The sequence below is a fragment of the Simochromis diagramma genome, unplaced genomic scaffold, assembly GCF_900408965.1.
Source record: "Simochromis diagramma unplaced genomic scaffold, fSimDia1.1 OVJJ01000216.1, whole genome shotgun sequence".
In the NCBI taxonomy this organism is placed as follows: domain Eukaryota; kingdom Metazoa; phylum Chordata; class Actinopteri; order Cichliformes; family Cichlidae; genus Simochromis; species Simochromis diagramma.
The window spans coordinates 14580134-14594955 of NW_024386883.1; the positions used below are offsets into that span (position 1 = coordinate 14580134).

The 14822-nt window shown below is 40.7% G+C and overlaps 1 protein-coding gene across 5 annotated transcripts in view; it reads left to right on the forward strand.

Moving 5' to 3' along the window:
- cadm1a (cell adhesion molecule 1a) overlaps positions 1–14822 on the forward strand; it is a 458218-nt gene that overhangs the window by 375854 nt on the left and 67542 nt on the right. For all 5 annotated transcript variants that reach the window (XM_040032420.1, XM_040032421.1, XM_040032422.1 and 2 more), the window contains one exon: positions 11316–11488. In XM_040032420.1, the coding sequence (XP_039888354.1) occupies positions 11316–11488 (173 nt within the window). The remainder of the gene's footprint in view (positions 1–11315; positions 11489–14822) is intronic.

Below are 14822 nucleotides of genomic sequence, written 5' to 3' on the forward strand. Positions count from 1 at the left end.
TTAGGAATACAGTACTATGCAAAAGTCTTTAGCCACCCCTGATTTCATCACGTTTTATTTCCTCAGAGGCAGACTTTCTTATTATATTTAAAGTAGTCTTGAGCAATCGTTCTCCAGGCTTTCTGACAGTCTTCCAAATTTTTCTTTGGATGTTGGCTGCTGTTCACTCATTTTCAATCCAGTCTTTGTACCTGACCATTTTCAGAGGAATCTTTTTTTTTTCTAAGCTGCTCAACACTGAACAAAGACTACAGAGTTTGACCATCGTGATTCCCATAGAGCTGTTAACTGAAAACTTTGCATATATGATAATTGAGGACAAAAGAAGAATAAGCACGCCTAAAAAAAAATATCTACAGCAGATGAACAGTATCCAAAAGTCATGTCCTGAAGAAAAAGGAAAAATCTAGCTCAGACTTGACACAGGACCTCAGAGTTGCATCTGACCCCGGCTGATCCAACAATGGAGAGTCATCAGAAATGGTGGAAGGGTGGCACAGCATGACAAAGATCCCAAACACACCAATTTCCCATTTTCCTAGAAAATGTGGGGTGGCTCAAGACTTTTGCACATCACTGTACATATGGCATGTTTTTGGTTTTTGGTATTAGAAATTTGCTCACTGCTGTATTTTTTGTTCTGCAAGAATATTCTGTCTGTCGAGTTTGTACTGACTAAAGCACTATTTAAGTTTTTTTAATACGTTCATTTAGGTACTCACAACACTTAGGAAAGACCATGGTGTACTTTTAATACAGTAAAAAAAGCAACAGTGACTTGACACACAGTGTGTTTATGTACATTCAATCAAAACCCAATTCAAAGTGCTTTTGTTGCCTAAACCTAACCACAGATGGAAGTCTGGATGTGAAACCCGGTCCTTTGTGTAAGAGTCGCTTTGTACGCCCACCATCCACCAAAAACACCTCCTGCTGTCTATGTTACAATTTGTAAATGTGGCACATTGGCACACAAAAACTAATGTTAATCTAATGCAGCCAGACAGTACGTTCAACCCAAGCATAGAAAAAGGAAAAACACAAAAGCACTATTAGTTTGTGATTTATTGGAGCCTTCGTTGAACTATGAGAAAACATGCAAATATGGAGTGCATATTGCTATTCACAGTATCATGCATTAATTTCATCTGAGGCTTCCAGACCATTCATGGTTACACTGCACCTTTGAAGTTATAAAAGGACATAAGTCCAAAGACTTTCCCCCTTTGTAGTTAGTATAAGACCGCAAAATAAAAGTGAATGGAGAAAAGCAGACAGAAAATATTCTACTGGATTTGAGAACTCAGAAGCAGCAGTGGGTTTAGTTGAGGTAAAATGGCGAGGATACTATAAATTTAGTTCTCTCATTAGCTAAACTGGCATAACTTATAATGCCAGTGATGAATCATTGGCTTATTGTAAGCATAGAGTTTTTATTCTCTTTTGATGGGTAACATAACATATACTGCACACACCTCCAAAGTATGTGTCTGTGTGTATGAGTGAGACACGTTATATATGTCTAGTGTACAGTACTGTGCAAAAGTCTTGAGCCAATCCTTCTTTATATTTTGCTCAGAAAATGGGAAATAGGTGCAGCAACTTATTGAAACGTGCAAACATATATGGAATGACTGTATATAAGGTACTGTAAAAGCAGAGTCTGTACGGTTCTAACGAGCTTCAGAGTCAATATTTGGTATGACTTCCTTTATTCTTTAGCATAGCCTGAAGTCTCTTAGTCACCTTTTTTGTCATTTCTTTAACTAGTCTTCGGGAATAGTTCTCCAGGCTTCTTGAAGGCCATTTATTCCACACTGCTTCAATAATGTTGACGTCTGGGCTCTGGGCAGGCCAATCCATGACTGATAGTGCTCCATGGTGTGTTTTTCTATCCAACTATGCTTTTACTACAGTGTGTTTGAGAACATTATCATGAAAAACAAAGCCGTTGCATGATCTCCAACACCACTGGGGAAGCTCCAAACCATATCAGAGCCTCCACCGTGATTTACAAATTACTTGCCACTCACTATTCTACCTACTGGAATCACTCCATAAGACCTGCTGGCATTGATTTTTAGTCCAGATCCTTTGTAATTAGCATGCTTCTCCGTTTTCTCCCTGTTTTCATTCCGTAAGAATGGCTTCTTGACAGCCACCCTTCCACCGGGACATTTCTGATGAGGCTTCAGTGAACAGCAGATGTATCAACTTAAGGGCTAGATGCGTTTCTGAGGTCCTATGTCAGGTCTTTGCAATACATTTCCATATTTTTAGGGACATGACTTTCAAATGTTTTTTTCTGCTGTAGTTTTTTTGGTCTGTCGCTTCTTTTGTCCTCCACTTGTCTAGTTCCATCGACTTTCTTAAGGATGCACTGTTTTTGGCTAATAGCTTGCTATTAGCATCTGATTTTGGCTAATAGCTTGCTATTAGCATCTGATTTTGGCTAATAGAACCTTGTTGTTCTTAAAGATGCAATTTAAAATTGGATCTTTGGTCAATTTTCTGTTATGTTAAGTGGCTTAACAAAAAAAAAAAGAATTTATCTGAAAACACCTTCTGTGGAGATACTGTTGATTTTGTCCATTTTGGGTTATAGCTGTGGCTGAATCCATAAGCGACAACCTTTTCCCTTTGTAGATATAAAAGGGCTCATTATAAGTTAATGAAAAAACTGTGATTATTATTTTCAGTGAACTATACACCAATGCAAACATAATAATGAGTGTTGTAAGGTAATGCGATTGTTGTCTAAATCCTGCATACTCGACTTTCCAAGTCTTCCCCATTTAGAACAACCAAGCATCTCTCAGATCTCCAGAGTTTTTCTTTAGGGGTATCTTGTTAGTCCCTTTATTATGCTGTAATATTAAAACCACCTGATTATTATTGTTTTAGGCCTCTTGTATAGGTGTTCTGGCATTGACATGTGACATTTAAAGGTGTCTTGTCATGTCTGGTGGAATGACTTTGGTAGCAGTTCCCTTGGGCCCTGTGGGTTCTGGGGTGGAGCCTGCTTGCCTTTGTACAGGGAGTGCAGAATTATTAGGCAAGTTGTATTTTTGGGGAATAATTTTATTATTGAACAACAACCATGTTCTCAATGAACCCAAAAAACTCATTAATATCAAAGCTGGATGTTTTTGGAAGTAGTTTTTAGTTTGTTTTTAGTTTTAGCTATTTTAGGGGGATATCTGTGTGTGCAGGTGACTATTACTGTGCATAATTATTAGGCAACTTCACAAAAAACAAATATATACCCATTTCAATTATTTATTTTTACCAGTGAAACCAATATAACATCTCCACATTCACAAATATACATTTCTGACATTCAAAAACAAAACAAAAACAAATCAGTGACCAATATAGCCACCTTTCTTTGCAAGGACACTCAAAAGCCTGCCATCCATGGATTCTGTCAGTGTTTTGATTTGTTCACCATCAACATTGCGTGCAGCAGCAACCACAGCCTCCCAGACACTGTTCAGAGAGGTGTACTGTTTTCCCTCCTTGTAAATCTCACATTTGATGATGGACCACAGGTTCTCAATGGGGTTCAGATCAGGTGAACAAGGTGGCCATGTCATTAGTTTTTCTTCTTTTATACCCTTTCTTGCCAGCCACGCTGTGGAGTACTTGGACGCGTGTGATGGAGCATTGTCCTGCATGAAAATCATGTTTTTCTTGAAGGATGCAGACTTCTTCCTGTACCACTGCTTGAAGAAGGTGTCTTCCAGAAACTGGCAGTAGGACTGGGAGTTGAGCTTGACTCCATCCTCAACCCGAAAAGGCCCCACAAGCTCATCTTTGATGATACCAGCCCAAACCAGTACTCCACCTCCACCTTGCTGGCGTCTGAGTCGGACTGGAGCTCTCTGCCCTTTACCAATCCAGCCACGGGCCCATCCATCTGGCCCATCAAGACTCACTCTCATTTCATCAGTCCATAAAACCTTAGAAAAATCAGTCTTGAGATATTTCTTGGCCCAGTCTTGACGTTTCAGCTTGTGTGTCTTGTTCAGTGGTGGTCGTCTTTCAGCCTTTCTTACCTTGGCCATGTCTCTGAGTATTGCACACCTTGTGCTTTTGGGCACTCCAGTGATGTTGCAGCTCTGAAATATGGCCAAACTGGTGGCAAGTGGCATCTTGGCAGCTGCACGCTTGACTTTTCTCAGTTCATGGGCAGTTATTTTGCGCCTTGGTTTTTCCACACGCTTCTTGCGACCCTGTTGACTATTTTGAATGAAACGCTTGATTGTTCGATGATCACGCTTCAGAAGCTTTGCAGTTTTGAGACTGCTGCATCCCTCTGCAAGATATCTCACTATTTTTGACTTTTCTGAGCCTGTCAAGTCCTTCTTTTGACCCATTTTGCCAAAGGAAAGGACGTTGCCTAATAATTATGCACACCTGATATAGGGTGTTGATGTCATTAGACCACACCCCTTCTCATTACAGAGATGCACATCACCTAATATGCTTAATTGGTAGTAGGCTTTCGAGCCTATACAGCTTGAAGTAAGACAACATGCATGAAGAGGATGATGTGGACAAAATACTCATCCATCCATCCATCCATCCATCCATTCACTTCCGCTTATCCTTTTCAGGGTCGCGGGGGGCGCTGGAGCCTATCCCAGCTGTCATAGGGCGAGAGGCAGGGTACACCCTGGACAGGTCGCCAGTCTGTCGCAAGGCTAACACACAGGGACAAACAACCATTCACACTCACATTCACATTCACTCGCACATTCACACCTAGTGACAATTTGGGTTATCCAATTAACCTATCCCCACAAGCTGCATGTCTTTGGACGGTGGGAGGAAGCCGGAGTACCCGGAGAGAACCCACACAAACACGGGGAGAACATGCAAACTCCACACAGAAAGACCCCGGCCTGGTGTTGGAATTGAACTCAGGACCTTCTTGCTGTGCGGCAACAGTGCTAACCACCATGCCACCGTGCTGCCCCTCATTTGCCTAATAATTCTGCACTCCCTGTACATCCTGTATATGTTTAATCACATGGGGATCTAGCGAGTTTGAAGGACACGTCAGTACTTTGGACTCTTGGTCATGCTTCTTGAGCTTATCTGTGGACTGTTTACTAATTGGTGGGCCACATTGTTCAGCTGATATATGCCAGTGCTACAGGAAGTACTATTATCATGTGGAGCGTGCGTAGTCTGTTTGCTCAAAATACCACCCACGTGAATGCCACTACTCAACATTCACACAATTGTAACGAGATGATCCGTGCCATGTCCTGGCATTAAAAAAAGTGACTCGTGAACATTGCCTCATGGGCTAAAACTTAGTTTTTGATGACAAATTAGAAAATTGGAAATGCCAAATGTCACAACTCTGTGGAAGAGGAAGCTAAGAGTGGTACATAAACCTGACGAGCACAGTGTGTTGTTTTACTCAACACTGGCTCTAGAACTAATCTTCTCGCAGACAGCAGAGATTTCTTCTAATTAGCCGATGGAGTTCAGCTGATGGATAGAATGGCTGTGAAAGTACAGTTTCAGGGAGAAAAACTGTGAGTGGAATGTGATAAGGACCTGGGTCCTGGCTAGTCTAAATACCCATTACTGGCTACATAATCACGTAATTGAATGGCTTCTATGTTCGTTTTTCAGATTTCCAAAGGGGAAATTTGAAAACTGACCTGTAATTATGAAATACATCAGAATTACTGTGTGATATTTTGAGCAGGTATTTAATTACTGCTGCTTTAAAAGTGGAGGACCGAGCAGAAGGGCATTAATAATAGTGAGGGGAGTGGGTCCTAATGTCTTGCAGTTAGAATTTCAGTAGGCAGAGGGTTGAATAGGCTGGGTGTTTTTTTCCCCTAAATGATGAGTGATAATATTCTCAAGGTATCTAGGGAAAGTGTATGAGGCTGAGAGAGAGTATGTTGATGGATTTGAGACACTGGATATGCACTCATGAAGTCAATTTTGTGATTAAAGTTAAATGATTATTTGTGGTACACAGAGCTGTGAACAGAAAACTGTCCTCAACTAATTTTTCTCACCATTTTGAAAACTTACAGTGACTCGGTGCAAATAAGCCCTTTGAAATGCCTAGCCTTATCATCTGAAAGCTCCAGCTTGTTGCTCATTAGGATATTATTTCACCTGCATCATCGGTAAACCCAGCTGTTGGTTTGTTTAGATGGCAGGTCTTTGTGATATGAGATGTAATGGAGTGCAAATGAAACCATTAGGGAGAGCAGGGTTGAGCGTAGCCCTGAGAGCCTCCGGCAGGAGACCTGCTGAACTGTTCAAATATCAATAAATTGTACTTGGTACTGTTGAAATCTATCAAATTAGTATGTTGACAAGCTAGTTCAAATTTGAACAGAACACAATCATGAGATGAAGATGCTGTTATGAAAATTACATTACAAACTCAATGTGACCAACTTGCAGGTGCTTCTTTTGTTCAAATTCAAAGGTAAATGGCAGCCTTAGAAAAAGGCCCACGCCATTAAAACTTAATGGTTTTCATGGCGCTTCAGTAGAGGGTTAAAACGTTTCAGAGGAAGTTTTTATACCTTGAAATGCAGTCTCTGGTGTCACGGACTTCAGCTGTCCTCTCTGCTGGAGAGTTGAAAGTGTGTGAAATTTAGTTTTTCGGGAAAGTGTTTTGCTAAGGGAATTAGAAGCATGAAAGAGTGATTGATGGTTATTACTGAAATGTGATTGAAATTAGTTTCCTTCCTTAGAGGTCTGAGTGAGGTGTAGACTTTCTAAGCAGGTTAAAATGCAACCAAACATAAGCAATCATAATTTCTTAGTGTGTTATTAAACGGCCTGTATTTGTATAGTGCTTTACTAGTCGCTAAGGACCCCAAAGTGCTTTACACATCCAGTCATTCACCCATTTGTGATGGCAAGCTACATATAACCACAGCCACCCTGGGGCGCACTGACAGAGGCGAGGCTGCCGGACACTGGCGCCACCGGGCCCTCTGACCACCACCAGTAGGCAACGGGTGAAGTGTCTTGCCCAAGGACACAACGACCGAGACTGTCCGAGCCGGGGCTCGAACCGGCAACCTTCCGATTACAAGGCGAACTCCCAACTCTTGAGCCACGATCGCCCACAATTAAGTATTTTTTTCATCTAAAGCCGCGGTCCCCAACCCCTGGGCCACGGACCGGTACTGGTCTGTGAGTCGTATGGTACTGGGCCACGAGAGTTGAGGCTCAGGTGTGAAATTTATGGTTTTCAGGGCTTTTATCGTTAACTGTGTTTCCCTGGGTCTTTTCCTGTGTTGTAGTTGTGTCTTATTTTGAAAGAACTATTTATGCATTACCACCAGCGACCAGAGAGCATTAAGGGGCAGAGAGGAGGATGTTACTCTCAATGTTGTTAGCGTGTTTCAGGAGGACGCTTCTAATAAAGTTACACAATTACACAGTGAATTTGCATTTATTATTATATTTACAAAATACCACAGTTTTTCTCTTGGTTGTATCATTTTATCCACGACACCTTAAAGGCCGGTCCGTGAAAATATTGTCTGACATTAAACTGATCCATGGCGCAAAAAAGGTTAGGGATCGCTGATCTACAGCATTGTGTCTCATGTCACCCTTCATTTCTTATCTATATCTGTTAAATTAGGATTTTCCATGATTTTCTTTTTCAATATTCGACTATATACATTAATGGAAATATAATCTATAAGGTGAAAACAGTTTGGAACAAGGTTAAAAAGTCAGTACGTTGGCAGTACATTTGGCATCATAGTCATGGTAAAAAAATGAAGCTACTGCCAATCAGACACTCTCCAGATGTTACTATGTAATAGATCAAAATCTAATCTAATCTAATCTAAAAATGGTTCAAGGTACAAGTTCTGGGCTGAAAAGGGGTGAAAAATTTGAAAGGCCTTCAGAAAGCCTGGAGAGCAATTGCTTAAGACCACTTTAAAAAATGACAAGAATGTCTGCTTTGTTAGAAGCGAAATACAAGGGAACGAGTGGTGACTCTTGACTGCACTTTATTTGTCAAAATCTTTGTGTGCGAAACCCTCGTAGGCACTTTCGCATTTGCCTACACAGGCAGCTCTAATGCATTTCATCATGGATGACGTTATGAGTATGACATCAACAGCTGAACTCTGTTTGCAGGTTCAGCCAATGCCAGCTTTAAATTGGCCCTCAGATTTAAACCGTAGTCGTAATCCAGTCTTGACCATGAATCAAAGTTAGAACCAATCTTTAACTGTCTTCACTTTTCATTTTCCCATCTGAGGCTCAAAAACTCAGTATGAAACTCTGAAAGGTAGAAGTACAGAACAGGCAGACACACACACACACGCATAGATCAAAACAGTGTGCACTCCTGAATGCCCCTCCCTTCCACCCCAATCCCCCACCCCCTGCAGTTTTCATACTTGGCATAGAGACAAGCTCACTACCCGTATTCATTTTATAAAGATGAAAACACAATCAATACAGTGAGCCGGGAATTGGAAGTCATTTTCATTAGAGCTGCTGAGAGTTGTGCAGTCATTACCAGCAGATAGCACAGGGGGCCCCGACTGCAGGCAGCCATTTGTATTCTAGACGCCTGCCCTTCCTCTCTCCTTGCAACCCCATCTTACCTCTTCCGTCTATCTATACCTCCTTTCCTAGCTTCATTTTTCCCTCCTCACAACATCCCATGCACCTATAGAAACATTTTCTTCTAGGTTATGTTTCCAACTCCATCTGAGAAAACAACTCATATTTCTAAATGTTTTTTTTTTTTTAATTTACATTTCACTTCACCTACAGAACACTTGCAGCAGACACGGTCCTCTCTCTTTCAAGCCATCCACCACAGCCATTAAAAACACTTGTGGTTTGTTTGTTTGTTTGTTTTGGAAATGAGCTTCAGGAGCTATTTCATATTTTTCTTTTTCCTGGATTTTTGTGCACCCCCACCCCCCTCCCATTTGCTTGCTCCCTTCACACCAAATGTTTTCAAATGGAGGGAAACAAGTTAAAACACCACAACAAAATGCAACAAGAGAGACCATCAGCACATGCTCAGGGGAAATAACAGTAGCTGGCAATGGCCATTGAAAGTTGCAGCAGCAAAATAGAGGTGTTTTGTCTTTTTCTTTTCTCTTCACCCTCTGTGACTCTGGGCACTTTGAGCTCATTGTCATAAAAATGGAATCTGTCACCCTGCTATAAACCTCAGTCAAGGTAGAAAAGAGAACAAAGAAAGACGCTTGGTAGGCAGCCACCTACAGAGCTTCTCTAAGTATACAAGCGTGGAAAGTCTGCAATTTCAAGACAAGGCTGGTGCACGGTTATTGTTACTTTTAGAGGTATGCAAAGGTACAGATGTCATTTCAATACATCGTATTTACCATTATTTATTGTTGCTTTAAACTAAAGACAAAAAAAGATTAAGCTGTGTTAGTTATCTTCAGAGAAATGGTAATCTGTTACCACATGTGGGTAAAGTTGTTAAAAGGACCTGTAAATGTATGTCTACTGTAGAACAATCATATACTGAAGTGTTTTTACTGATTGAATCAATTTGCTAAACCTCCCTGGAATGATTTAGATAAAAAGACAAACATGACATTGTGACACATATAATAGACTTTGGTCTTTTTTTTTCATGAAATCTTAGTAGTCAGAGTATTACTACGTAAGCGCAGTGTACCACAAACATACAGTCATTTGTAAAACAAAACAAACTGACCTCTGAAAACAAAGAAACAAAGAATGGTGGGCTACTGTGATATTGACTGCACTGTGAAAAAGGTATTTGAGCTTGAACAAAACATGCAAACAATTAAGCAACAGTTGTCCAAGATCGGATACTGATGTCAGTCCAGAGAGTTGTTTAACTTGTTCATTTTTATATAACCAAAAGTGCAAAACAAATACAGACCTATAACCTCCTAAGACCCGAACTCTTCCAGAGCATGCATTTTTAATTTCTCTTTGATATTTGGGCATATTGGGGCCCGATGAATGTAAAAACAAAGAATTATCAAATGTTTTTTTTTTTTTACCTGATTTTTGCTGCTAAGAAAAATGAGAGCCACAAATGAGGATATTTGTTAGAATTTTGATAGAACAGTAGCAGTATAATGTCCTCGAAAGTGGATATCAGGCCCTTGCAGAGCAAAATTGAGTATTTTGGTCTAAATAACCCAAAATGTGATGTCCACAAATGTGGACACAGGGTCCTAGGAGGATAATATAAAAAAGAAAAAGAAAACTCAAAAGATGGAAGTTCTTGGTTGCCTTTGGGATGCCATGGGATTTGTGTGTGTGTGTGTGTGTGTACTGCATGACCTTTACTCTGGGGCCAATCCTTAATCATTAGTTGGCCATACAAGATAATTATTTGGTAGATTGACAGGAGATTTATTACATGCATATTGCCCAAATATGAAACCTATAGCGAGTACATTAAAATGGTAATATAACCTTGGTACCGTTGCCGGTGGTTGCTGGACTGTCTGATCACTGAGGTTCTGTTTTCAATATTACATAGACCCTATAATCTATCGGCTTTACCTTACAGTGTAAAACACTGTTGTTGTGAATTGCCATTATATATTTTTTTTAAAAAAGTATTACTTTAAAAAAAACAAAAAAATATATAAATATTAACATTTTCTGTACATATTCTAAGTATGTATGGCTATAATGTTACAATGTTGTTTTTTTTAAAGAAAAATAAAAGGAATATAAAATAATGTGACAAGAATTTTAATTTTCTCATAATTTGAATGACAGTGTGATTGCATTTTATGGTTTTTAAATAAAAAAAAAAAAAAAAAAAAAAAAAAAAAAAAAATATATATATATATATATATATAATGTGTGTGTGTATATATATATATATATATGTGTGTGTGTGTGTGTGTGTGTGTGTGTGTGTGTGTGTTTGTTTTTAAAACACACACACACACACACACACACATATGTGTGTGTGTGTGTATTTTACACGTGTGTGTGTGTGTGTGTGTGTGTGTGTGTGTGTGTGTGTGTGTGTGTGTGTGTGTGTGTTTTTAAAACACACACCACACACACACACATAAACATAAGATACATTTTCACTTTCAACCTTAGTTGTTAGTCATACTAAATAAAGGATAATATGAATGCCGTTCATTTAAAACAAGGTATGCAGTATGAAATATATATATATAATATATAAAAGGTATTCCTGATATAGGGGATCAATAAAAGATCTAAAAGACTGGCCGAAACTAGCTGATGAAGAGCAGTGTGATCTTACTCCTGTACTTACTCTGGTGTTTTAATTTCAGGCCACAGCGGGTGAACTGGTTGAAGGTGGATGATGACGTACCGTCCCATGCAGTTATCACCGGCGCCGATCTTTACATTGAAAATCTAAACAAGTCCTACAATGGAACCTACCGTTGTGTGGCATCCAACTCAATTGGAGAGGCTTACGATGACTACACCCTCTATGTCTATGGTACGTTCATCTATCACTGATCCACTAATATTTTATTATCTCTTACTGAACAAACTTCCAGGTCTTTTCCTTTACTTTCTGAGGCTTTCTTTCTTCAGAGGACCAGTTCTAATAAAGTATGAATTGTTGCTTCCTTGTACTCTCTCTGAGCTATATTAACATTTAAAGATCTTCAAACCTTTGGCCTTTTTGAAGAGGTTTTAGGAGAGTGAACATAAACAGCAGAATAATTTATTTGTAGAGTGATGAATGATTTTTAAGACTGGTAAGCAGTTAACTCTGGTGCTCATTACTAGCTCTTGGAGCACACTGAATACTCTACTGGCATAATCCAGAGTATGCAGGCCGACTTTTAAATACGGTCTCTGTTTTATTACAGCATAGACTTATTATATTTATATGAACAGCTTGTCACTGTACTCTATTCACTTTGTTAACCTAACTGCCATGCACCTTCATGTAGGAAATACATTACAAAAACATTTGGTCTCTAATAAACTTTTAAATGCATGATTATTGTTATTTAAACAGGATTGTTGTTCGTCTCACTTGTGCCTCAGTAACACACCTATGCTCAAGCAACTACTTAAGATGTTGCTTCTATTTTGTTCCAAGAAAACACGAAGATCCTGTCTCACAATTGTGTCTTTGTATTTTGACTGGCTATTTTAATTAGACACATTTTTGCATACACACATTTTAGATTTTACAAACAAATTCTTGTGACATATCTTGAAATTTTAAATACTTTGCTGCAAAAATGGAATTCCAGATATAAGAAGGAAATGTATTGTTAGTTTGACTAGTGGATATAACAAATATAACTTAATAGTTAAACTCTAAAGTTAGAAAAATAAAAAATATCACAGTTTTTTGATGGCTTTAAAAATATTAAGTTCACTAGGTAGTGTGGATTAGTTCCAGACTTCTGAATTTAGCTCTGAGCGTAATAAACTAAAGTTCTTGTTGGCCCTAGAAGCACACTAGAAGGTGGTCGGCAATTGGAGAAAACAATAATGGCTGCAATTCCCTTCAGTGTGTGGTTTGCTCAAGAAGTAAACATCACTACATCTGCTCCATTGAGTTATTGCATTTTGTTTTTAATATACTGGCCCTGAGACCACAGAGTATTATTACATCCTAATATAGCTTAAGTGGTTTTTATGTATGTGCCCTAAAATTTGCCTTAAATGGCTTTATGATCTTTACAACATATACCACAATAATACAGGTAAGCAAAAATTGCTTTTATAGATGATGCAAAGTATGCCCTCAGCTTGCTGCCTGTATGTTGGAGTTGCTTGAGGATGCTCCACCTGTGGACTCTGTTGTCCTCTTGATAGGCTCCAATGCTCATGTGGGCGTGATTGGGAGGAACGGCCTGCCAGATCTGAACTCGAGCAGTGTTCTGTTACTCGATTTCTGTGCAAACCACAGTTTGTCCATAACAAACACCACGTTCAAACAGAGTGTCCATAGTGCATGTGACACCAGGGCACCCTAGGCCGCATGTCGATGATCGATTTTGTAATCGTTTCATCAGATCTGCAGCCATATGTTCTAAACACTTGGGTGAAGAGCAGTGCTGAGCTGTCAACTGATCACCACTTGGTGGCGAGCTGGATGAGGTAGCGGGGGAGGATTCTGCACAGACCTGGTATACCTAAACATGTGCCAGAGGTCCCTGTCCACAAGATCTTCAACTCCCACATCCGGCAGAACTTTGACAGCATTCCAAGGGAGATTGAAGGAGGTCACTGAGGCAGTTTAACAACTCCTTGGTGGCAGATCCCCTGGGGCTGATAGAATAGAATAGAATTAGAATAGAATTCAACTTTATTGTCATTGCACATGTCACAAGTACAAGGCAACGAAATGGAGTTTGCATCCATCCAGAAGTGCTTTAGTATAGATATATTACAAGACATATATATTATATATTACATACAAGTTATATTTCCATAAATATCCATCCATCCATCCATTCGCTTCCGCTTATCCTTTTCAGGGTCGCGGGGGGCGCTGGAGCCTATCCCAGCTGTCATAGGGCGAGAGGCGGGGTACACCCTGGACAGGTCGCCAGTCTGTCGCAGGGCCACACAGGGACAGACAATCATTCGCACTCACATTCACTCGCACATTCACACCTAGTGGCAATTTGGATTATCCAATTAACCTATCCCCACAAGGTGCATGTCTTTGGACGGTGGGAGGAAGCCGGAGTACCCGGAGGGAACCCACGCAAACACGGGGAGGACATGCAAACTCCACACAGAAAGACCCCGGCCTGATGGTGGAATTGAACTCAGGACCTTCTTGCTATGCGGCAACAGTGCTAACCACCGTGCCACCGTGCTGCCCATTTCCATAAATATATATTGCAAAAATGATGAGTTTCACCCTGAGTTCTTGAAGGCTCTGGGGTTGTAGGGTTGTCTCGGTTGACATGCCTCTACAATGTTGCATGGAGATCAGGGGAGGTACCTCTGGATTAGCAAACCGGGGTGGTTCCCATCTTTAAGAAGTGGGACCAGAGGGTGTGCTCCAACTATAGGGGGATCAGACTCATCAGCCTTGTAGCAATGGACCAGACACCCATTGCTACCCATTGCTGATTATATAACCGCTGCAAGAGCTTGGTCCGCAGAATTTCTAGGCATAGCCAATGGGTGAAAGGCTTGGCTCAGCACCTCCAAGTCTGAGGCCATGGTCCTCAGCCAGAAAAGGATGGAGTGCCCACTCCAGAGATCGACAAATGGATTGCTGTTGCCACAGTGAGGTGAATACTGTACCAATCCATTGTGGTCAAGAGAGAACTGAGTGTAAAAGCACAGTTCTCGATTTACTGGTTGATCTACATCCCTACCCTTACCTGTGGTCACAAGCTTTGGGTAGTGTGCGAATACAGGCGGCGGAAATCAGGTTTCTCCGAAGGGTGGCTGGCTTCACCCTTAGAGATGGAGTGAAGAGTTCGGCCATCCCTGAGTGACCTCTTGGGTGAGGTGTTCTGGGCATGTCTCACCGAGAGGAGGCCCCGGGGCACACCCAGGACAAATTAAATCTCTCAGCTGGCCTGGTGTTGAGGACAAGGTTGAGAAGGTGGCCAGGCAGAGGGAGGTCTGGGCTTCTCTGCTTAGGCTGCTGTCCCCGTGGCTCGGACCCGGGTAAGCAGAAGAAAATGGATGGATGTATGGATATGATGCAAAGTGTACACGGCTATATGCTATCTTTTCATCCCCAAGCTGGGATCACTGGATGAGGGGTGTGCATTCCATTAAGCACCGGAGCTCCTGTCCACACACCTGGAGTTATACCACACCAGCTTCAGCCTACT